Here is a 24,637-nt window from a genome sequence, read left to right on the forward strand (position 1 = left end):
CCAGAGGGCCAGAGTTTACTGACTGTGTATATTTGCTGGCTGCCTCAACCTGGAGGCGTAGGCAATAGCCTACTACTAGCCCGGCCCCGCCCGAGGACCTCAGACTGTTAATTGGTGTCAGCTCCAGCTGAGTAGGCTGAGGGCTAAAGACTATGTTGGCACGCCCCCACCCAAGGGTGAGGACAGAAGCCCGGATTATTATTGTGTGGTTGCTTTTATTTAGATGGACCCCGCCAGGGCGGTCCAAGCCCGAAGACTACCGCCCCACAATGAGGCAGAGTGGCCTCCCTCCCCACTGGAAAGGGGGGGGGGACCACTACACCCTGTCTACCAGAAACCCTGACAAAGTGGCCTAATCAAGACACTGATATAATGTATTGCCTCCAGCTGGAAAAGTCTCTGTTCATTGTAACCAATAATCTCACTACAATTTTTTCCTCTCTTACCAATTTTACATTTCCAGAGACAAGGTTCTTATGCACACACAAAGACATTAATAAAAATACTGAAATTACTTTTCCCCACAGTACACTAACATATATTCATAGCAACATTATCTGGTTATTGTGTTCTCTCTTTTTCCCCAGCAAACCTGAACACAGTGGCAAGTTAGCTCAGCAGTGGAGTCAAACAATTCTCAACACTCAAACTCCAATTTTATTCCCAATAGAAGTTATGGCAAAACAAACCTAATGGGCAGTCAGAATAGCATTATGGAAGTTTGGCAGCGTACAAAGTTAAATCTTCTTTGCCAACCAGAGACCTAAGCTACTATGGAAGATTTATATAGTAATGGCCTATAGTAACTACAGATGTAACTATCTAGCAAGCAGTAGTGGATTATATTTTCATCTTTCATCACAAAGAGATACAGTATCTATCTAGGTGCTTATGTGGCCCTCCATCACCACAGTAATATATTCTGCGAGATAAAGAACTATAATCCACATTTCAGTTTGCACACAATGAATCATCTAGTATACTAGTTTCTTTACATACTAGAACAGGGGTCGGCAACGTTCGGCACGCGGCTCGCCAGGGTAAGCACCCTGGCGGGCCGGGCCAGTTTATTTACCTGCTGACGCGGCAGGTTCGGCCGATCGCGGCCCCCACTGGCCGCAGTTCGTCGTCCCGGGCCAATGGGGGCGGCGAGAAGCCGAACGTTGCCGACCCCTGTACTAGAAGCCGCTCACAAGAACAGTGCAAGTTGTGTTTTAAATGTCCTTTTGTATTTTTTAAAAAGAAGAGAAGCCTGAAACTGCTTCTCTGGGGCGCGGAGGAGGGGATTTCGAACCAAAGATTCTGGGCAGTTGAAGCAGGTGAGCTTGAGCCCAGGACAATTTTGTGGGGGGAAATTTAAAAAAATAGCAGGAGAGAACAGGCGGCGGCTTTTCCTTCCGGAGCACTGCTGTGAGCATGCCAAACAGGCAGCAGCAGAATTGGCAGGTGGCATCTGGAAGCCTACAGTGAGAGAGAGAGAGAGAGAGAGAGAGAGAGAGAGAGAGGCCAGTAACAAGTGAGGCAGCACCTGGCACCAGAAAAGAAGGGATGCAGTAAGTGGGGAGCAAGCAGCCTCAGTGGCAGAGCTGCATCACTGCAGGGGCACCAGGAACACAACTGAAAAGGGAAAAAGTCCAGTTCAGCAGAGATGGGAAAGACAGATAGTAGGAACAATAGGAATAGCTACAAAAGAGCTGGTGCCTAGAAAAAAGGAAAGAATAGTATAAGGGGAAAGAGGAAATGTTAAAGGAACAGTACAGTTAGACCAGAGGAAAAATAACTGAAGAGTCTCAAAGTAATCTAAGGGGAAAAAGGAAAAAAGAAGAAAAAAAAAACTTGGTTAGAAACCAGTGAGAAAAGTAAAGCAAGAATTAAATGGAAAGGAAATAAGCTGTAATAAAAGATGTGTCTGTTTCTCTTTAATTACAGTTTAAGAAATAAGGAGGAAGTGAGCCATAGTGAAAGTAAGAAAATAGTAAGGACTGTAAAACAAAACACCCAGACAGCATCTCAACATATACAAGGTGAAGTGACAGGAATAGAGAAACTGTCAAAAGAGCAGAGACTGTAAACCAGAAAGGAGTGGAGAGAGAGTTGTTCAATCAAGAAAGCAATACATTGAATCAAGGAATACATGTCTTTATTTATGCAGGAACTCAAATGTTAGCAAGAGAATTGCTCAACATATAAACTAAACATCCTAAGAACTTTTCCTCCAAATTCTGGGCTTCCGGAGGCTGAAAACTGAGAAAGTGAAAAGGGAATATATAATGGTGGGGTCTATGTTCTAATACATTGTATTTTCTAATTCCAAATCAAAAACTATCATAAAGAACAAAATTGTCAGACACATAGATGAACATAATTTGTTGGGAAATAGTCAACATGGTTTTTGTAAAGGGAAATCATGCCTCACCAGTCTACTAGAATTCTTTGAGGGGGTCAACAAGCATGCGGACAAAGGAGATCCAGTGGATATAGTGTATTTAGATTTTCAGAAAGCCTTTGACAAGGTCCCTCACCAAAGGCTCTTAAGCAAAATAAGCAGCCATGGGATAAGAGGAAAGGTTCTCTCATGGATTGGTAACTGGTTAAAAAATATGAAACAAAGGGTAGAAATAAATGGTCAGTTTTCAGAATGGAGAGAGGTAAATAGTGGTGTCCCCCAGGGATCTGTACTGGGCCCAGTCCTATTTAACATATTCATAAACGATCTGGAAAAAGGGGTAAACAATGAGGTGGCAAAATTCGCAGATGATACAAAACTACTCAAGATGGTTAAGTCCCAGGCAGACTGAGAAGAGCTACAAAAGAATCTCACAAAACTTTGTGACTGGGCAATAAAATGACAGATGAAATTTCATGTTGATAAATGCAAAGTAGTGCACATTGGAAAACATAATCCTAACTATACATATACGATGATGGGGTCTAAATTAGCTGTTACCACTCAAGAAAGACCTTGGAGTCATTGTGAATAGTTCTCTGAAAACATCCACTCAATGTGCAGCGGCAGTCAAAAAAGCGAACAGAATGTTGGGAATCATCAAGAAAGGGATAGATACACCTCTACCCCGATATAACGTGGTCCTCGGGAGACAAAAAAATCTCACCATGTTATAGGCGAGACCGCGTTATATCGAACTTGCTTTGGCCCTCCCGTTTCCTTGTTCCCTGACCGCCCCCTTCAGAGACCACCGTCCCTAATCACCCCCAGGACCCTACCCAAACTCCCTGCTCCCTATCCCTTATCCATACCCTCCACCCCCTGACAGGCACTCACCGGCAGCGGTGGGAAGCCGAGCAGCCCGGCCCCAGCCCGCTCCACTCCACCACCTCCCAGCCGCAGTGCTCCGCTTCCTGCCGTCGGTGAGGTTGGGGAAAGGACGCCCCCCCCGCACTCACCTGTGGTGGGAAGCGGAGCAACACAGCCCCACCCTGCTCCACTTTCCTTGCCCCGGCCCCAGCCATGTCGCTGGGGAGGAGTTGGGGAAAGGTCCCGCGCTCACCTGCGGCGGGAAGCGGAGCGCCGCGGCTGGGAGCTAGCAGAGTGGAGCTGGCTGGGGCCAGGCTGCTCCGCTTCCCGCCGCCGGTGAGTGCGGGGAGGTGGGGGAAAGGACGCCCCCCCACACTCACCTGCAGCAGGAAGCGGAGCGACGCGGCCCGAGCCCGCTCCACTCTGCCACCTCCCAGCCGCGGCGCTCCGCTTCCCGCGGCAGGTGAGTGCAGGGAGGTTGGGGAAAGGACGCCCCCTGTACTCACCTGCGGCGGGAAGCGGAGAGCCGCGGCTGGGAGGTGGCAGAGTGGAGCGGGCTGGGGCCGGGCTGCTACGCTTCCGCTGCTGCCGGTGAATGCGGGGGGATCCCTTCCCCCGAGCGACATAGCTGGGGCCGGGGCGAGGGAAGCGAAGCGGGCTGCAGCCAGCCCCCTGCTAATCCCCAGGGCCACTCTGGGACTGCGGGGCCCCCAAAAGGGCCCCCCCACAGCTCCTGCCTCCCAGATCCTGACCGCCCCCAAGACCCTCTGCCCCTTATCCAACCCCTCGGCCCCGGCCCTCTTTACCCTCAACTGACTGAGAAAATACAATTTGGCCTCTAGATTGCCTCTGCCTCTCCTTATTGCTCTGATTCAAAAAACACCCCACCATCAGGCTTGTTACATATGTTTTCAATAATTAATCTAAAAAGACCAGGACAGTGAGCACGAGGAATGTCTGTGCTTGCTTGTCCATTTTTTCCAGAGTGTGTCAGCTACTTTTTAATACATGCAGTTAGAGATCCTATGAGATTTTTTAATGCTAAAAAGCCCTAACTGAGATATATTGAAAATCTGCTGCAAAGGTGCATTCTCCTTCCCATTTGCTGAGGACTATCACCAATATATGTGGTTAAGCCCAGTAAATATTCAAAAACAAATCAGAGTTAGGAGTCCAGAAAAAAAAGTTTAGACTTATCAGACAAAGATTAACGAAAATGTTACTTTATCATACTATTTAGCACCACTGAGCTTGGTAATTCCATTTATCCATTGCTTCAGATGGGGTTTACCAAAACAGGTATCAGAGAGTAACTGAACTGCTTTAACAGCAGTGAAAGTACTATTGTCTTGTTTCAAGTAACATTTCTGCACTTTCTGTTATGGCCAGTCACTTGCAAATTCTGAAAGTCTGTTATACTCCTATATTGCAGATATTGTGTGTGTGTGTGTGTGTGTGTGTGTGTGTGTGTGTGTGTGTGTGTGTGTGTGTGTGTGTGTGTGTGTGTGTGTGTGTGTGTGTGTAAAAAAGAACACTAGCATAAAGCTTAGCATCTAGGATCATGCACTTTATTTTTAGCACTATAAAAGAAATAAGTAGCCTGTCCTACCAAATGCCAGATATTTCTTTAAACAAAAATACCATCCCACACACCACACATCATAAATATAAATCCATTAGACAAATCTCCATCATAAGCCAAACATTACCAACTAAACCAATATAAAGTCTTTTTTGAAGACACACATCATCCACCCCAGACACCAGCCCTCGGACATCACTTCTCTTCATAAAAGTCCCAGTAAAAAGAGGAGCTCTGCAGCATATCCTGAAAGTCTCACAATCTCTTGCCCCACTCATGTTCTGCCTTCATGCTCTCAATTTTCTGTCACCCATGTACAGGTGTTTTCCCCTCACTCTTCCCCTCTCTGCTACCTTATACCTCTATAACACCTTAACCTCTTCCGACACCTCTTTTAAACTACTTCCTGAATGCCACATTCTTATCTTCCCCTTCCCTACACACACCTCCCTGCTTCCCAGCATCCTTTTAGTGTCCTTCCTGCACCCCACACATCTCTGCATGCCCCCTCATTCTGACTCTCTGCAGCCCCTTACCACCTTCCTCTGATGGTTAGAAAAATAGACAGGAAATTACAGAGCACGGAAGGAATAACCATTTTACTTGATGACACTCTGGTTTCAGTGTAATTGGAAACAATGGGAGACTTGTCTTTGCTAGGGGCTGCCTCATCCACCTGCAAAGTTGGTAGGAGAAATGACAGCCATCTTAACTGAAGATAGTATGTGGCTTTACTCCCACTGACAAGAATAGGAAAAAGCAACCATTTTGACTCTGGGAAAATTCAAAATTATGTCAGCATACAGATGGATTTTTTAAAGTTTTATTTTTAGAAAAATTCCATATACTAAATAATCTTAAGACTCTTAATAAAAAGTCAAGAGAGTTTCACTGATTCAGGTTAGGACAGTTAAAAGAATCATGAGTAAACCCTCAAAAATGCATAAGGTTTTTAAAAATTATTTAAAAAAAAAAAAAAAAAGATTTTTGGTTTATAGCCTTTTTGGAAACAAACCAAAAACATATCTCTGCACAAACAAATGAAGGTCACTTTGTTGGTTGTTAGAGGGGGACGCCACTTACTGTCTCCTAACTTCTGGGATTAAGAAGCTGCCATACCCTCCTTTATCATTATCATCTTCTTCCAACCTCCAAGTCCTTAGCCCCCACAGCCTCTTGCCCCCATCGTCCTGTCTCTCATCCCTCAAATTCTCCCCCCATTTCTTCTCAAAGGTGTCTACATTATGAAAATTACCTATTGCTCACTAATGCAGCTGAACCAGTGTTGAATATGATTTAAACCCAATAATGTAGACATGATTAAAACCTGCTAGTATAATCAGGGTTTCATTAATCTACACCCCAAAATCTCTGTCTGTCCTACTACATACCCATGTGCAGTCATCTAGTCTCTTTGTTGCACCATATTCCCAAAATTCTGTTTACTATACATTTACATAACACTACAGGAGGAATTCAGTTTAAGTGAATAAGTTAACTTTTCAGACAAGTTGTGAAAAAGTATGTGGAGCTATTGGTGAAGCATGGCTATTGCATTTTACCTCTGACAAGGTTACATTTCAGTGGTGGATGAGGCGTTCCCTATATATGGAATGTATTGCACAGTAAGTAAAGTATCCTTTTCCATTAAACTGAAAGATTCAGGACAATTTGTACATTACAGTGATAAAAGGCCCAACAATGAAGAAGGTGTCCTTTCTGCAGATCCAAAGCCTGCAACAGTAAACCTGCTATAGCTGCTGGCCACCTACAGCAGAGGAGTCAGTGTCCAGAAGAGAGTGACAGGCATTCACCTAGGGAAAAGTTAGGGCTGTTTCTAGATGGGCTTCACAGGAATCAGTACTAGGCCTGATGCTATTCAACATTTTTATGAGTGATCTGGAATTAAATATAAAATCACTGCTGATAAACTTGACAGGAGATACAAAGACTGACGGATTGGTAAATAATGAGGTGGATGGGGCAGTATCACAGTTAACTAGATCGCTTGGTAACTTTGGCCCATTCAAATAAAATGTCTTTTAATACAGCTAAGTGCAGAGTCACACATCTAGGTACAAAGAATGCAAGTCATAGCTACAGGAAGGGAATGGACTGTACCCTGAAAAGCAATGGATTCTGAAAAGGATTTCAGGATCACAGTGGATAAGAAACAACATGAGTTCCCAGTGTGAAGCTGTGGTAAAGCGGTCCAATGTGATACTTGGATATGTAAACAGGGGAGAAGCGAGTGGGCAGTCAGACTAGATGATCTTATGTTCCCTTCTGGCCTCAAAAAAAAACTATAAAAGATAACCAGGTAACTGAATATGTCCAACAGAGAAGAAAACTAAGTGGTAGGGAAAAAATGCTGGGGAAGGAGGAATTAGAGCGACAGAAAGGAGATATGAAATTAAGAGCAAAAGGAGAAAGCTTTTTTTCAAAGAAGTCAAAGATATCACCTATGTCATGTTAAAGAGGATTGAAAATTAATGCTTTTCTACATTACCAATTGCTGCAGTTGCCTCAGACAAGTTATGCAATTGTGAATGGATAGGAGAGGTGGTCCATGAGGTTGATAATCTCTCTACTACAATGTGGTCACACTAGGAAAAAATGAAGCACTCTTACCCCTGGCAGTGAGTTGGGTTCGGTACATTAAGTGGAACCCTATCTTCAAGTAGAGTTTATGCTTGTCAACAAGGGTATCTTCATAAATGAAGACATTTAAACTCAAGGCAGAAATCCAAAGCAAGGTAGTTTTACTCAAGATTCCTAGACTTGAAATGTTGCTTTTAGGGCTATGACTGTTTTTAGTTCTGAAGAAATTGTAGCCACACTTTTCAGTACTTGAGCTGGAGGAGTTTCTCATATTTTGATTTTTTCAGCACCAGATTTTTAATTACTCTTATGTGCCAGTATGGGTGGAGGCTTATTTGGCCTGTATCAGGCCTGGAACATATTTAAACATTCTTAAAAATAACTTTTAGAATTTCCCTCAGTGAAAAAGGCCAACCAATATTTTCAGCTTATGTCCTTTGCAAATTTTTTCGGTGGGATATTAGTTTATAATATAAAATCACTTTCTGAATTTTAACATAGTAGTAATCTAAGGATTATAAAACTATGCCATCTATTATTTGAAAGTAATATGTTCCCTAGGTTTGCAGTAAAGTTTCTGAAGTCTCACACCATGGATTGTTTTGGCATAATTAGGATACCAAACCCTCACATGGGTAATAGCCACTAATAAATGTATGCATTGCTGGGGGTAGCCTTTTGTTGATCCAACATTATCCTGCATAGTTTTGTTTCCCAACAGCCCATTCAGCCAAATTGTGAGTGGGGAATCTGCATGTTTGGAAACCAGGATGTTAAGCAGCTATTAATATTGTAAGACAGATTTAAAGGGCTTTGGAAATTAAAGTCAAAACAATAATAGGTTTAAATGATTAAAATGGATTACAAAAGAAAGAAAAGTTCACAGCTTGTTAATCACCACACTGAGGCAAGCTATGATGCATTTAATAAGGTTTACCCTATCACTCTGGATTGAAGCATACAGTAAGAGGCTTGTCAAAACAATTTCTTATAACCAAACCAGAGGGTCAGAAATTACAATAAGTCATGTAAGCACTTAAGTATTTGAAAAGGAAAGTGTGCCAAAAAAAAAAAATTGAACTGCTGGCATATGCAACTGTACAAGATTCCTCACTTTTTCTAAGAATGATTTTTAGAAGGTTATATCTAATGCATGTTATATTCACCAAACACATTCATTATGTTTAACATGATTTTCACCAGATGCTCTAGATTCTATGCTCTCCTCACTTCTAGACCTTACTTCAAGTTAGGCTTTCATATGCGCAAATTGTGCAACAGTTGTATAAACATATTTATAAAAAATTAAACTTTTGTGCAAGCCAATTTCAGTCTATTGACAGCTTGAGCTCTTTACATATTCCTTTGAATATTATTCCTTTGAGTATTTGATATCTGAGCTGTGTCATTAATGACTTAAGTTGTTGTATTGTTCCTGTTCAAGAATAAGCAACAAACTTGTTTTGTGGTTAAATGAGTTTCAACTTTGGATGCAAAGCTAATTTTAGAAACATCAATACAAAAACAAAACAAATCCCACAAAAAACACACTATGCTCCCCTAGATACTCACAGAGAAGTAAGTACACACAACCTAAACAAGAGTCTATTTAGAAAGTGCTGAAATGTTCATGAACCATCTCTCTCACTGTTTAATCAGACCTACTTGCCAGCATCATTTGCAAAAAATGTTTTGTTAGGCTCTGTCTGCCAACACAAATGGCAACTTAGCTCCAGATTTTTCAACCACTCCTAGAGAGAAGTGATAGTGATTCTCCCCAGCTAGATACCCTGCTCCTCCATAAGAATTCAGACTAACATACTTTCCTCCCCTCCCTTCAAGATGAAGGTCCCTTAAAGCCTACTTGCTGAAAAGTGTGGTTGTGTGGTTTTCAGGAAGCAATCTTGAGAATCCTCCAGCTAGACTTGTAGAGTAATTTGAATGGCTATTCTTTATTTGCCATAGTTGAATTAATCATTCAAGTCAACACTTGAAGCATGGAATACCATTCTTTACCATTACTTCACATATGTTTTTCTTAAAAGCAATGTTCATAACATATTGGATCAAGCTCAATATATACACTATAGCTCTATAGTTAAAGTCAAGAGTTCATGCCAGGAGTCAACTAAGAGTGGCAGTGATGCTGTAGTACAGTAAATTCATTACAGTAGTTTTCATCATCAAAAAGAAGAGAGTCTTAGAAATGGAATTAAAGCCTTGTCTAGATATAAACTAATTCTTACTGCACATCCACCGTAACAGGAAAATTAAAACAGAGTTCCTGAATGCATGACTAACCGTCTCCACTATAAAAGTCAAGTGACAAATATAAGTAAGGCAGTCAGTTCAGAATAGGAGAAAAACCCAATAGCTACTCCCTAACCAGGAACTGGTATGCCACAAGTCAGTCCAGAATGTTATTTTCCAGCAGTAAACCCCGGTGAGGTTGTATAATGGAAGCGCTGACTGTACAACCTTGAAGATTACTGTTGGTATTGCACTGCTATAAATAGGTGTTTTTTTGGTTTCTGTTTGTTTTTCAAAACCAGAAGACAGACCTTTCCATTATTTATACAGTAGAACCTCAGAGTTATGAACCCCAGAGTTATGAACTGATCGGTCAACCACAGACCTCATTTGGAACTGAAAATATGCAATCAGGCAGCAGCAGAGACCCCTCCAAAAAAACCCTAACACGGTACAGTATTAAATGTAAACTACTAAAAAAAAAATCAAGGGAAAGCAGCATATTTCTTCTGCATAGTAATGTTTCAAAGCTATATTAAGCCAATGTTCAGTGTAAATTTTTGAAAGAACCACCATCAAGTTTTGTTCAGTTATTAACATTTCAGAGTTATGAACAACCTCCATTCACAAGGTGTTCGTAACTCTGAGGTTCTACTGTAGTTATACAGAAGAAAAATAACTTAAGATATGTATTTGTAGATTCTAAACGATTGTCTACACATAAAAGTTAACCTGGAGTAAGGTAAAGGGTGATCTTATAGCAGATAAACTATTCCTGATTAACTCCATGTGTGGATACTCTAATTTTGGAATAAGAGTGCCTTATTCTGAATTAGCTTAATCCACTTCCGAAATGGATTAAATTAATTCAGAATAAGGCACTCATTCTTGAGTAACTTTCAGAGGGGTAGCCGTGTTAGTCTGGATATGTAAAAAGCAACTTTGTTGCATTCTTGAACAACAGCATCCACACATGGACTTAATCACAAATAACTCCCCGTGTGGACAAACCCTTACTAAGATTCACTTGCCAGATAGCAGGACATGTTTCAATGTTTAAAAAGCCTAAAATTTAATCTATTTTGCTGTTAGACAATTTAAAGCATATTTTGTTGTTTGGCCTAGTCAGGTGATGTAATGATATCACTAATCACATGTTATTACCATCTAAACAACAAACCTGAGGATGTAGAAAACCCAACCCTGTCATCAGCATGTTAATCATAAGAAGTTAGGTCAAGCATACCTTTTTCACTTCTAAGGGAAACTGATCTAACTTTAAACCAACATTGTCAAGCAGTTGATGGGCCTTTATTTCCCTCTCCCTAAAAAAATATTTCCCCCTTGATGTAGGCAAGTGACCAGCCCTCCAAACACAAGGATTTTATCTGTCCTGAAATTCCAGCTATGCTAAGTGAACTTAACAAATCTACTCTAGGACGTTTTACTTGTTGGGACAATAAACATGCAGGGGATGAAATCCATATTTATCAGTTTCCAGAACTTTTGTTTGTGTGAGTCAGCATAAGTTTGAAATAGATGATACCCTTCTGATTTGGAAGGATGGCACGTTTCTCTTTGTATTGATTGAAATTATGATCTTTTTAACTATACATATTAAATCTTGCAATTTCCTGCTTGGAGGAATGAGAAGGGGGGGGGGGGGAAGGGTCAGCAACCATTCAGACGTTCTTGTACCAGGGAATAATCTGGAGTCAACTTTTTAGGCAAAGCAGATGTCTAACTTTCACCCTAAGCAATTTACTAGCTTCAATAAACTTCAGTCTTTAGATAGTAAAATCAGCTGAATAAAACCAAACTATAGAAATAAGTTGTGTATGTTAAAAGATGCCCCTATAACAGTAGCCACTACAAGAAAATTCAAGCGGCAAATCATCCAAAAAGAGATTCCTTTTTTCTAAAGGAACCTAGTAAGCAACAGTCTGAGTGAGGATGAAATCCAGTACCAAGTACTAGTAGCACTGAAACTTCATAAGTTCACAGATATGGAAAATATCAGAATTCTATAGTTTATGTAGATCAGTTAACAGCCTATTTATTTTGTTGTGATTATTAAATTTTACCGTGTTGCAGTAAAAGATTAAAATGTTTAGTGTAAGGAACAATCCTGCATTGGCAGAGAAATAGACTAATGATCTAAATGTTCTTTTCCACCTCTGACTTCCATGAGAGCACAAAGATGCAACAATTTTAGTGAGGAAGCCTACTGGATGCAAATGCCAAAAATATTGTTTTGTTTGGGTGTGTGTTGAAAGCAGTATTAAAATTCTAGGAGATCAAAGTAAAAATGTAGAAAGCAGTTATACTGAATTTTAAAAAAATCAGAAATGTTACTGTATTTCCACTGATAAGAACTTGTCATCTGGATAATTCATTAGTGCAGCAACTAATAATTTCAACTGAAAACACATCCTGACATGTTAAGACAAGAGGAAGATCAGAGATGCAGCAGAAGAATTTCACAGCATTTCTTAGGGAAAATATGCACGCCAAGATACCGGAAAAGATAGGAGAGAGAGAAAATTCACCTTAAAGAACTATGAATATCTGCAGTTATCTGCATTTCTGGCTGCAGCTCTGACTGTATCTTCATACAGGTCCTCCTGCTTTTCAATTTCACTTCTTCCTGCTTCAGTATTAACTTTAAAATGTTATACACGTCATGGATATTTTAAAATTAGGGACTAAATGTTGGGAAGGAATTTTCTTCTAAATCAGATTGGCAGAGACCCCGTTGGGGTGGGGGTGGGTCACCTTATTTGGCAGCGTAGGGCACAGAGCACTTGGGGGTTTGAACTAGAATAAATGGTAGACTCTGCAACCTGAAGACTTTAAAATCAAGATTTGAGGACTTCAGTAACTTAGCCAGAGATTATGGGCCTATTGCAGGAGTGGTTGGGGTGAGGTTCTGTGACCTGCAATATACAGGAGGTCAGACAGATAATCATGCTGGTCCCTTCTGGCCTTAAAGTCTTGGAGCCTAATGTTTCATATTGGATTGACTGGAAACTCAGTATACTGCAGACAAAACACCACTAGGTCAGAACATAGTATTTTTCTACAGTTAGAACTCTTAACAGTTTTTTCATGGCTTTAAAATCAGATTTGAAAATGTAGTGTAAAGTATGAGACTCTACAAGCAGCAGAATTAAATTTCGCTCATATTTACTTCAAGTGTACCTATACACTTAAAAAAAAAGCTGAATATTAAACCGTAATTATGATGCTTTAATTTTAAAACCACCTTTCAATCATCTGAATTTTGTTTGAGGAAAGAAATTCCTCCAGGCATAATCCTTACATAAAAAGTTCTGTTGAAATAACAAGTAATAATAATGAACTAAAAGCACTCTTTTCTCTCTTCCATTCTGTTTCCAATACAACAGACATATAAGCACATAAACTGTTAATATAAAATTCAACTTTTAACAAGATATGAATTCTAATAAAAACATTCATGTTCAGCATTATCTAATGACAACTGGGACTCAGCCTATGAAAGTCTGTCTTTTTGTCCCAAGCAGCAATGTTCTTGCCAATACACTGAGTAAAGTTCCTCTCTAGTTTGACATGAGGGTGAGGCCAAATTACACACAGGCACAATCATGTTTATTACCCAAGATGTAAATGAATTTCTACTATTGAAGTCATTCTTTTATATGTTTCAAGTAAACTTGAAGAAAATTAACATTGCTTGATCTGTGTGCTGATTTTATGCAACTGAAACCAGCTTTTAAACAAGATTTCTCTGTAACAGGAATTAAGAACTTTGATCCCTCTCACAACAAACCCAAGTTAGATTCTCAGGTTCCATTTTTTTTTACTCCCAGACCAGGAACACTCAAGAAGCATGCACTCAAGTGAAGATCAAGGTAAATCATTCAACTAATTTTTTTAAGCTTAGAATTTGCCTGTTAGAGTTGGCAGCATTTGTTCAAAAGTATCACAGATTTTACTAAGGATTTTCCCCACATTTTATTGCAAAATATTTTTCACTTTGAGTGCTGACAAGAAAAAAAAGCAAAAACCCCCAAAAGAAAATCACTTTCATTTTTGATTCAAACCTTTTGAGTTTTGAAAGAGCTGCCAGAGGTGATATTATCCTTGTAATCACCAAGTTCTAGTGGATAAAGTTAAGGGCTAGAATTTGAGATCTCCTGGTTTCTATTGCCAACTCTGCAACCAACTAGTTGTAATATTTTGTACTCCATACTTTCCAAACTATACATTTATCACCAGCAGGGTCAACTCAATTTTGACCCTGGTCCCTCTTCCTCGGATTGCTGCATCTCTTTGGATGCTTAATAGGCACAGACTGAGAACATGCAGAATCATGACTTTAGCAGTTCTTCTGAAAAACTGGGGGAAAGTGTAGCTGAAATGAATACTTTGGAAAGCTGTGGCATCATGAGGGGACAATAAGAAATAATAGTTGTATGAGAAAAAGAGCAGAAGCCATTAAGATAAAACATCTGAATCACCACCAAGTGCTATCCTTGATGGGCTGCAGTGTCTTAACAGCCAGGAATGAAGCAATGGCTGCCTTCTTTGATCTTATGATCTCAACCTTTCCAGACTACTGTACCCCTTTCAAGAGTCTGATTTGTCTTGCATACCCCCAAAATTCACCTCACTGAAAAAATACTGGCTTACAAAATCAGACATAAAAATACAGAAGTGTCATAGCACACTAGTACTGAAATATTGCTTACTTTTTCATTTTTACCATGATTATAAAATCTGTTTGTATATAAAATTGTACTTACATTTCAGTGTATAGTATGTAGAGCAGTATAAACAAGTCATTTTTTGTATGAAATTTTGGTTCGTACTGACTTCGCTAGTGCTTTTCATGTAGCCTGTTGTAAAACTAGGCAAATATCTAGATGACTTGATGTACACCCGGAAGACCTCTGCGTACCCCTAAGGGTACGCATACCCCTGGTTGAGAACCACTATGCTGTAACTCCTAACAAAGAAGGCTGAACCAGTATCTCTTGGCTGGATTGGCCACAAAGCTCTAATTATTATTGCCTTCCTTGCTACCAAGGGAGAATCCCAGTTTAAGAGAAAGGAAAGGAACTCTCCACACCATTAAGGCCAAAAGGAGCCCACAACACAGAGTGTTAAAAATTCATGGTTCTAGAGCCCATCTTGCTGCAGGTGGCCCCATTAGGCATTCTTATGTCCAGTCACATTTAAATATAAACACAGGAATCTTAAATCCTTCTGTTCCTTCTTGAAAGTTGAATGGTTTTTGCTCAGAGAGGGAAGGAAGGGAAGAGAATGGTATTTTATCATGCAAGAGACAAAGCATCTTAGGATTCTGGGATAGGAAGCCCCTTGTCTCCATCAGATGAGAAGGAGGAAATATACCAGTCAAAATGCCTGTGTATTGAAGAATGGAAAGACCTGCTTGTTTTTTTATTATTATTATTTCTACAGTAAATCAGGTAGCTTACAGGAATGCAGAAGATCTGTTCCAAGGGTGCCATTATTAAATTGCAGCAATAAAAACAATATAATGAAGGATAGAGGAAGGTAAAGTTGAAAGATGGCTTCCATGTATACCTTTATATCAGCATTGTGCTAGATCTTCCAAAGCTATCAAGTCAGAACTAATGATATACTGGTACATACATTTGCTGCATTAATTTGCTGCAATATCTTGACACAAAGGATCAGCTTTAAATAAGGTAGTAGGTTCCGGATGTTTTCCAACTTAGAAACCAGAGAGGGAAGAAACCAAATTTCTTCTTAACTATTCTTCCTCACAATGCATGCATCAAGATGACACAGGATACAGCGCCTAAGTGAAATCCAATCCAATCCACTAGATTGACTAAGGAGCAGTGTCACATTGATCCATCTGATATAAAAATGTGATTATCTGTTTTTGAAGAATTAGCTGAATTCCAAAATACTAAAATAAAAAGGCTAAAAAAAGAGTTTTTTCCCTAAAATAACTTCAATTAGAAATCGTATGTATAAAAAATGAGAAACTAGGGACATGATTAAATATATGTGCATCTTTATTATTAGATTGCTATCTGTGGTAATTCTTGAGCAACCAGACTGTTTTACTTCATTACTATAGTAATTAGAAACATCCCTCCCTATTTGTTGTTGTCGTTGTCAATACTGGTTTTAGAAAGGGGACAGGGAAAAGAACACAAAGCCACAGTCTTAAACAGCAGGAAATGTCTACAACCATACCAAAACTAAGAGTCATGTTTATATGTAGCAGATTCAGTCTAAAAGAAAAAAACAAAAACAAACATTCTTGGTATACTGGGGCATGACTCAATCAATCTTTTGGATGGAGAACAAGCCATCCTAATTCACAATGAATTGAATGTGAATACAAATTAAGACTCTCTCTTGTTTAGGGGCAAGTCCCATGCCACAGAAGCCAATGCTCTATCATTTGTTTTGCAAGTACTGGGGGGTGGGGGGACACAGGAAAAGTAAGAGGTTTAATAATTTTTTTTTGTAAGTTTTGTGAAAACAATTCTCTTATCTAAAGTAAGTTGTGAGCTTAGAATACCCATGTGCTGCTTTAGATTCCATGTAAAAAAAAAAATTCAAACTATCAGTCCAAAACTGGCCATTTTCTACTTTGACAGGTAGTGTAACAGAGCACACTCACCTCAGGTGAGCACTCCCTGGCCGAGTGTGTGCGTGCCTGCAGTTTTTTCCTCAATTTCTCTGCTCAAGGTGCCCCCTGTGGCTGCTGCACTCATCAGGTGGGTCTTTGGTGACTCAGCCCTCCGGCCAAGTCACACACAGTCCGTGTGTGAAAACAAAAACTCCTTCCGGGGTATATGGTCCAGCTGAGACTATCTCAATGTCCTCAGTAATGTCCTGAAGCCCCCACCCCACTCCCCCCACGGCTCAGTCCCCCAACAGGGCCCATCACGAAACCTTCCGTTGGCAACGTCTCTGTAGCCTTCCCTGGACTCAGTCCTTAGTCAGTCTGTCAACAGGCCCCATCCTCCATTGGGGTCTGGCTACCTGGCAACCATTCCTGCTCTGGGATGGAGCAGCGTATCCAGGGTCTCTTCCATGGAGACTCTCTGCCTTCATTTGAGTCCTCAGTAACCACAGCTCTCCCACTGACCCACTACTCTTACACTCAGTTCACTGACCCCAGCTGAGATACAGTCTCAGTTCAGCACCAATTCCAGATGCAGCCCTTCCCAGGGCCTGTTTAAACTCCCTTGCTCAGGGCTTAGCCACTTCCCCAGTGGCTATTTGGGGGGCATCCTCTAAGTAGCAGTCACATGGAACATCCCTTTAACTAACTGCATCCCTGGGCCACTTCCCCACAACCCCGGTCTTCCTCAAGTCCCAGCAGCCAGCCAGGAGCACCTTCCTTGCTCCCCTGGGCCCTGCCAGCAGACTGAACTCACTTTGTCCCTGCAGATCCTTTTATACAAGCCTGCTGGGCCCTGTGAGGCTGCAAGGAAGCAGTCTCTTTCTGATTGGCTGCATTCTAGGATGCCTAGAGCAGCTGCATGGAGGACTCACTTCCTCTGTGGTATGGCTGCAAGGCCACCAACAGGGGGCCTCAGGGTCTGGGATACCCCCATCACACATAGTTAGATCAGCATATCTTATGCAGCATTAAAAGAAAGAAAGAAAAAATCTTTAAAATGCTATTACTATCTATAGTATATTTAGTAGGCAAACATTTGGATACACCATTTCTGAAAAATAAAAATAATTAAGACAACAGTGGTAAAGAGGAAGGTAATAATATGAGACAGAGCATTTCACATTCATGAACATTCTACCCAGACTTCAAAGTATATACAGTTACATACAAGCTTCCCCAGAATGAATACTCAGTAACCTCAGGATGACCTTAAAGATTTAACACCCTGGAGGCAAAACTTTATCTTAACAGAGGTTGATTTTCCATATGTCCCTTTACAGAGAACTTATCTGAAGTCCTTACATCATTTATTACTACCAGAGTTCAGCTAATGCACCAGTGGCAAGAATCAGGCTTGTACCATGAAATTAGTTTTGACAGCTCTAATTATACTCTAGCATGTATATTATTGACGTTTACAGGGCCACTGGTGCTGAAGGATTCTCTTATTCAAAGTCATATACAACAACACTGCCTTAACCTCTGTGAGCAGAAAATAAATTTGTGCCAAACTCCATCATTCAATATTTAGTAGATTGAAAAAGTATCATTAACTCTAAGGCCTTGGCTACACTGCCATTTTACAGCACAGCAACTTTCTCGCTCAGGGGGGTGAAGAAACACCCCCCCTGAGCGCTGCAAGTTTCAGTGCTGTAAAGTGGCAGTGTAGACAGCGCTCCCAGCGCTGGTAGCTATTCCCCTCATGGAGGTGGGTTTTTTTACAGCGCTGGGAGAGCTCTCTTCCAGTGCTGGTGCCGCGACTATACAGCCATGTTAAAGTGCTACCACAGCAGCGCTTTAACATTGCTAGTGAATACATACCCTTAGTGATGTCTGTTTAGTCACTACTTAAAATTAGTTTAACACAGTGGATGCAATTCAAGACAAAAGGTTACAATAAAAGCTTTACCAGTTAAGATACTCAGATCCTGGACCAAATCAAGTGATCCAAGGGATCCAGTAGCCTGGGAATCCAGTAGCCTGTCTTTGGAATTATGGAGACACTGGATTTACTGTATCTAAATCACCTTCAAAAAAGGAAGGGCCGCAACTTTTAGGCCGACTGTAAATAAAAACTTTCCCTTTTTTACTGAGCACTGTTGGTTCGTTCTGCACACCATACAGAAAGAGGAAGACACAGTCAGAGACAAAATTATATTGTAGGCTGCTGACTCATATCTGTAGCCGAGGAAGAATTAAAGCCACGCCTAGAGTCCATTTCAGCTTTATTTTTTCTTCTGTATAAAACTGGTAATAAATTCCACATCTCAAGCCTGTCTCTTCCTCTGACTCAGGGATTTCCTACTGGACCCGCCTCACTCCCAGCAGCTCTTCCCCAGTACTCTTACAGGCCATCTGCCTGAGAGTTACCATATTCCAGGACCTGCCATAGGAGCCAGCCTGCTTCCTCTAGCTTCCCTCCCCCCCGACCCAGTATCTCCTGCAGCGGACACTCCATGCAGCTATCTTCCCAGCTGGGCTACTTGCTGCTTTTACAAGTCAGCTGATCCCTAGGGAGGTAGCTTAAAAAGTCAGGGGTCAGGCTGGGTTCCAACTCCCCTTAACGGGTCAGCCCCCCCGGGAGATAACAAAATATCATTTGAATTAGATAGTAAATATTTTTAAACAACATTGTTTGCATGAACTGAAGAAGCCTTATCTGCTCAAGGTGACAAATATCTGGGTTGGGGAATGTGTTTACAAACTTTTAAAATAAATATAATATAATATAATATAATATAATATAATATAATATAATATAATATAATATAATATAATATAATATAATATAATATAATATAATATAATATAATATAATATAATATAATATAATATAATATAATATAATATAATATAGAGATATACTTATCTCATAGAACTGGAAGGGACCTTGAAAGGTCATCGAGTCCAGTCCCCTGCCTTCACTAGCAGGACCAAGTACTGTCCCTAACAGTTTTTTGGGTTTTTTTGGTGCCCCAGATCCCTAAATGGTCCCCTCAAGGATTGAACTCATAACCCTGGGTTTAGCAAGCCAATGCTCAAACCACTGAGCTGACTTAATTTGGACAACAAACTGTTCTTCATTCATAATTACACTAAAGAGTAGCAAGGACTACCTGGGCCAGTTAGTGAGCATCATGCTGGTGCCCATTAGTTTGCAACAACTGGGATGTAAATTCTAACACACCACCTAGACAAGCCCTAGGTTCTCTTGCAACCCAATGAGCAGCTCAGTCAACCTCTTATAATAGTGTTGCTTTTCCAACGCAAACCCCAGTGCAATGCTCTCCCATCACTTCATTGCTGTGGCATATACTCCAAAACAATTCTTATAGGGTTTAAAAAATATATATATATATATTAGTTTTATTTATTTAACATTTATAAAAGTTTCAGAAACCCTGTTAGGAGAATTCAAAAATTTCATGCTTTGAGTGATTCACTTCCAATTCTATTGCAGTCTTATCTCTAAGTTATGTCATTCAGGCTCCTTATCAAACTTACCTTTAAAATATAAAAGCTCTAAATACATAGTGTCATGTTTGTTTTCTATCATTAAGAGCAATGGGTCTCAAACTTTTTTTTACTGGCGACCACTTTCACATCACAAGCTTCTGAGTGCGACCCCCCTTATAAATTAAAAACACTTTTTTATACATTTAACACCATTATAAATGCTGGAGGCAAGCGGGGTTTGGGGTGGAGGTTGACAGCTCGCGACCCCCCATGTAATGACCTCGCTACCCCCTGAGGGTTCCCGACCCCCAGTTTGAGAACCCCTGATTAAGAGGCATAATTTGTTTTTAATCTTAGCAGAGCAAACAAATACCAGTATAAAATAGGCAGAAAAGTTTCATAGGAAAGCAAGAGAAATGAGTTAGATGAGGATAAAAAGAATGATAAAACTGTAATTGTTCTTTTTTTTCTTCCGTTGAAGAACTGATTCTGGGTCCAATACTTCCATTAACAATTGAGGGGATAGAATGGAGATAATTAAACATATGTATACAACATGAAGTCAAGGATGAGTTGTGACTACTTTGAACGATAGGACTAACCCATTCACTACTCACTAAAAACTAAACAAAATAGAAGCGAGAAACAGCAGCAGCTGGAAGGAGCTGAACTTATGTGGAAGTATCCAGGGAGACAGCTTGGTGACTGGAGCACTATTAATAGCTGAAGCTTTCTAAGCCAGGCAATTGGAGAGCTGAAGTTGCATCTGCTACTTCACAGCACGAGGAAGCTTCATGCCACCAATAAGACATAGGTGGTGGCACCGGTGGTAAAGTGGCAGGCCTGTTTGGAGGAGTTGCTTAAGAGCTGCAGAATCCGTCAAAAGGACAATCCACGTGATCAAACAGTTTCTGCTCTTAAGTAACACATCAGAACTAAATTAAATACCACAAGCCAGAAAATTAAAGAAACTGGCCAAACAAAAATCTGTTAAAAATATGAACTGGTTCCCGAAGGGGGGGGGGGGGGGGGGCGGGGAATCTATGAAAATGCAATACTGGATTATATCAGGGGTATCATATGAAGCAAGACAAATGTGTTGTACATGTAGCTATCTACTTAGGTTAATATGAAGAAATCAGAGGGGAGCAACAAGTTTGGAAAATATAAAACTTAAAGGTTAAGGGAAGAGAGGATGTACAGCCTATATTAGATAACTGATAGTTACCGTCAAATACATAAATAGATGTTACAAAGGACACTGAAAAGACTAATGTTAAGCGCTTGCGTTAAGCAGGTACTTAATTCCATGTTGCATTTCTAGAATTAACCATCAGCAATATTTAGGAAATTAATGTGAAAATATCTTTATACTTACTTGTCAAGGAAGTCCTTGTCCACTACCGCACAGATATCAAGAAGAGGATTTCCCATTCCAAAAAGCACATTTTCACTACCAAAGAAAAAAAAAAAAAGGTTTTCAAATGTAGTGTAATGTTTCTAGTTTAACATTATATTGCATTGACAAACAACAGATTAGGGCAAAACTAATTTTGCCCAACCAAGGGCTGCACGGTCAATTTGCCTGGAATCCAGACAGCACAGCTAATTCAAACAAAATGCAAACTTGTATTCTCGCTCAGTGAATTACATAGAATACAAAAGTCTGAAACATGTAAGACTGCACATTCATTTAAGCAACCCTTCAATCAGGGAATGAGCCTTGCATGCTATAATCTGTAGTTTTTAAGAGTTACACTTGGGTTGTATTTGCAGGTTATATAAAGTGGCAATGGTGGACCAGAGTGTAGAGTTCCATGAGCCAGATTTTGTTGTTTATATGAGCAGCCACAAATTTAACCTTATAAAAGTAATTGTTAAGAGCAGTATTTTATTGTGCACAAACCCTCATCTTTCCTTACAAACAGTATTTGTTTACTGATAAAATGTTGACTTTTTTTAATGCAGAAAAAATTACTAAACATGCAGCAGTATGAAGCAAAGCAGCAAGTTACCAAAAGGCATTATCTAATGATCAAGTATTTTTATTATAATAATGTCAAAAGAATATTTAGCATATTCAGTTAGTTATCTTACATACTTCAGTGATACAGTAATAATGAAGAACTAGATAGTACATGACACAGAGGCAAACGATAGTGAATGCAGCTGTGCCCACTAGACTTTCTAACACTAGATTCAAATCCATCACATTCCCCACCAAGCCAACACCTGCTGTCTCCAATTGGCAGGTTAAACACCAATAGCATCTACTGAAATCACTTCTGAAAATTTAACAAAGAAGCCATCAAATATACACCTTCTTCCCCATCAACTGCTCATTTTTCAAGGGTTTTCATTAGACCAATATTCTCCAAAGCACTACCACAGTATTTCAGCTTTAAAATCTAAATGTTCAAACAAAGCCAGGCAACAAAGTAACTTAACATGGCTATCTTTAGCTTTCAGACCCTTCTTCAACTATGGGTTAGGTCACAAGTGAAGGAGTTTCCATGGCATTTTGACAGGTCGTCAGATATTAGGTCTATGCATGGAGGTATAGCTGTTCTGCTGACTCATCTGGCAGTTATCCTCAAGAGGATTAAAAAGCTAGCAAACCTAAGGGCTGGTCTAAACTAACGCTGTAAGTCAATCTAAGTTACGCTACTTCAGTTATGTAACTGAAGTCACCATAACTTAGGTTGACTTACAGCTGTGTCTATACTGCGCTATGTCGATGGGAGAGCATGTCTTCACCAGAACCGCTAAATCAACACCACTGCATCGATCACAGCAGTACGGATTTAGCCAGTGTTGTAGACATGGCCTAATATGGGACCAGCTAGAAAATTAAATGGGAGGTCCTAGAGGAAAACCCTAAAAATAGCAAGCCCAGGAAGCAGCTCCAGCAGCTATTGTTTCCCACCTCTCCACCCCATCCTTGCTTCTTTCTCAGTTATCTCCTACCACAAAGTTCATGCTAACAAACTCACACTATCCTTACCCAGCCAAAAAAACACCTTCCTTTCCTCCTCCCGCATATTGCTAAGTGCTTCCAAAAGCTCATAAACATATGGTCTCTTTCCATGAAAAGACTCACTCTTCTCTTATATTTTTGTCATATTCCTGGTCAAACACCACTTTTCCACTTTCATTGACACCAACAAATGCAGTGTCAGTTGCCTACTTGCGACTTTCTCCTAAAAACGTCTTCTCTCCCACCATCTACTTCCCTTCAACACAAGATTTGTTGACCATTCAAAGACAACATCTGCCACAATCTCCCTATTTCCCATCAAATTCTCCCTTCCAGCGCCATCATTACCATCTAGAACTTGCACTTAGGACAAGTTTTCATGACAAAATTTGCCAGCACAGCTATGTTGGCCAGAGGTGTGATGAGGTACAATTTGTGAGGTGCTGTGCCAGAAAAAGCCCTGTGTAGATGCTGTTATAATGGCAAAACTGCACATTTGTTAGTATAGCTTATTCTGCTTAGGAGGAGGGAAGAGAGTGCAGGCTGGAATAAGCTTGTGAGGGGGTGGACCAGGCCCTGACGCCCCCTGTTGGAGGCCTTGCAGCCCTGCCACACCCTACCCCAGAAAAGGGCAGTGGAGAGGGTCCTCCAAGCTGCCTAGAATGGCTGTATGGGATACAATCAGAAAGGGGCTGCAGGGAGCAGCCAATCAGGGCCCAGCAGGCTAGTATATGAAGAGTTGCAGAGCCAGCATGAGATCAGTTCCTTGCTAAAGCTGAAGGAGAGTGGATGGTGTGCCTGGCTGGCTGAGAGAGGTACAGGACCTCAGAGAGAGCAGTGCTGGGGGCGGGCAGGGGAGAGAGAGAGAACTTGAAGGTGCTCCGGGCTAGCTGTAGGGACTCAACCAGGACAAGGCCCTGAGGTAAGGGTGAAGAATGTACTGGGGCCACGGGGAAGTAGCCCAGGGAATTGTAGCAGCAATGCAGTTTATTTAAATGGACATGGCAGAAAGCTGCTATTTTAAGGGCATGTCTACACTTGCCATTTAAAGCGGAAAAAGTCCCTTTTTTGCGCAAAAACGGTGGGAGCGTCTACACTTGCCAATGAATTTTTGCAGTGAAACTCAGAAGTTTCACCGCAAAAAGAACACGACCTCAGTGAGAGGCGAACAGCTCTTACCGGTGATGTTTTTGTGGTGATGTACAAGTGAAGACACGTTCTTCCTGTTTACAGAGCTTTTAGCCTCCGGAGGATATCCCATAGTGCCTAGGTAACCACTTTGGCCAGCAGCTCTGCTGCTCTGACACCAGGTAAACAGACATCCACCCCTTGTAAAGCCTGGGGAACTTTGAAACTCCCCTTCCTGTTTTCTTGGCAAGTGTTCACTTATCTGGCCAGGTGACAATGCCTGCTCCCGGAGCAAACAATCCGCTGCTTGGAGCAATTCTGAGTTACTGGAGCTGATCAGTGTTTGGGGAGAGGAGGCTGTGAAGGGACCCAGGATGCCCCGCTATCACCTCCCCCTTCCCACAAGACCTATTGTCAAAATGGAGAGAGCTGCACTGTGGGATAGCTGCTCTCAGCTGCGATGGAAGTGCTGCAAATGTGAACATGATCCGACACCTGTGGAAGTGAGTACGCAAGCCAGCGCTTTTCTTTCACCGGTTCACTATCACCGGTGAAACTGACAGCGCAAAAAACTCTGCAAGTGTAGACATAGGCTAATAGCTGTTCTGACCTTCCTAATGCTGAAGGAAGCCTTTAGGGAGTGCAAACCTTTGGCATAGGTTACTATGGTTTAATGCCATTGGTAATATCAACCCATCAATACTATAA

At 40.9% G+C, this 24,637-nt stretch overlaps 1 protein-coding gene across 3 annotated transcripts in view; it reads right to left on the reverse strand.

The window, feature by feature from the left end:
* ADK (adenosine kinase) overlaps positions 1-24,637 on the reverse strand; it is a 568,039-nt gene that overhangs the window by 501,371 nt on the left and 42,031 nt on the right. For all 3 annotated transcript variants that reach the window (XM_065407400.1, XM_065407398.1, XM_065407399.1), the window contains exon 2: positions 21,203-21,277. In XM_065407400.1, the coding sequence (XP_065263472.1) occupies positions 21,203-21,277 (75 nt within the window). The remainder of the gene's footprint in view (positions 1-21,202; positions 21,278-24,637) is intronic.

The sequence above is a fragment of the Emys orbicularis genome, chromosome 7 (assembly GCF_028017835.1).
Source record: "Emys orbicularis isolate rEmyOrb1 chromosome 7, rEmyOrb1.hap1, whole genome shotgun sequence".
NCBI classification, from domain to species: domain Eukaryota; kingdom Metazoa; phylum Chordata; order Testudines; family Emydidae; genus Emys; species Emys orbicularis.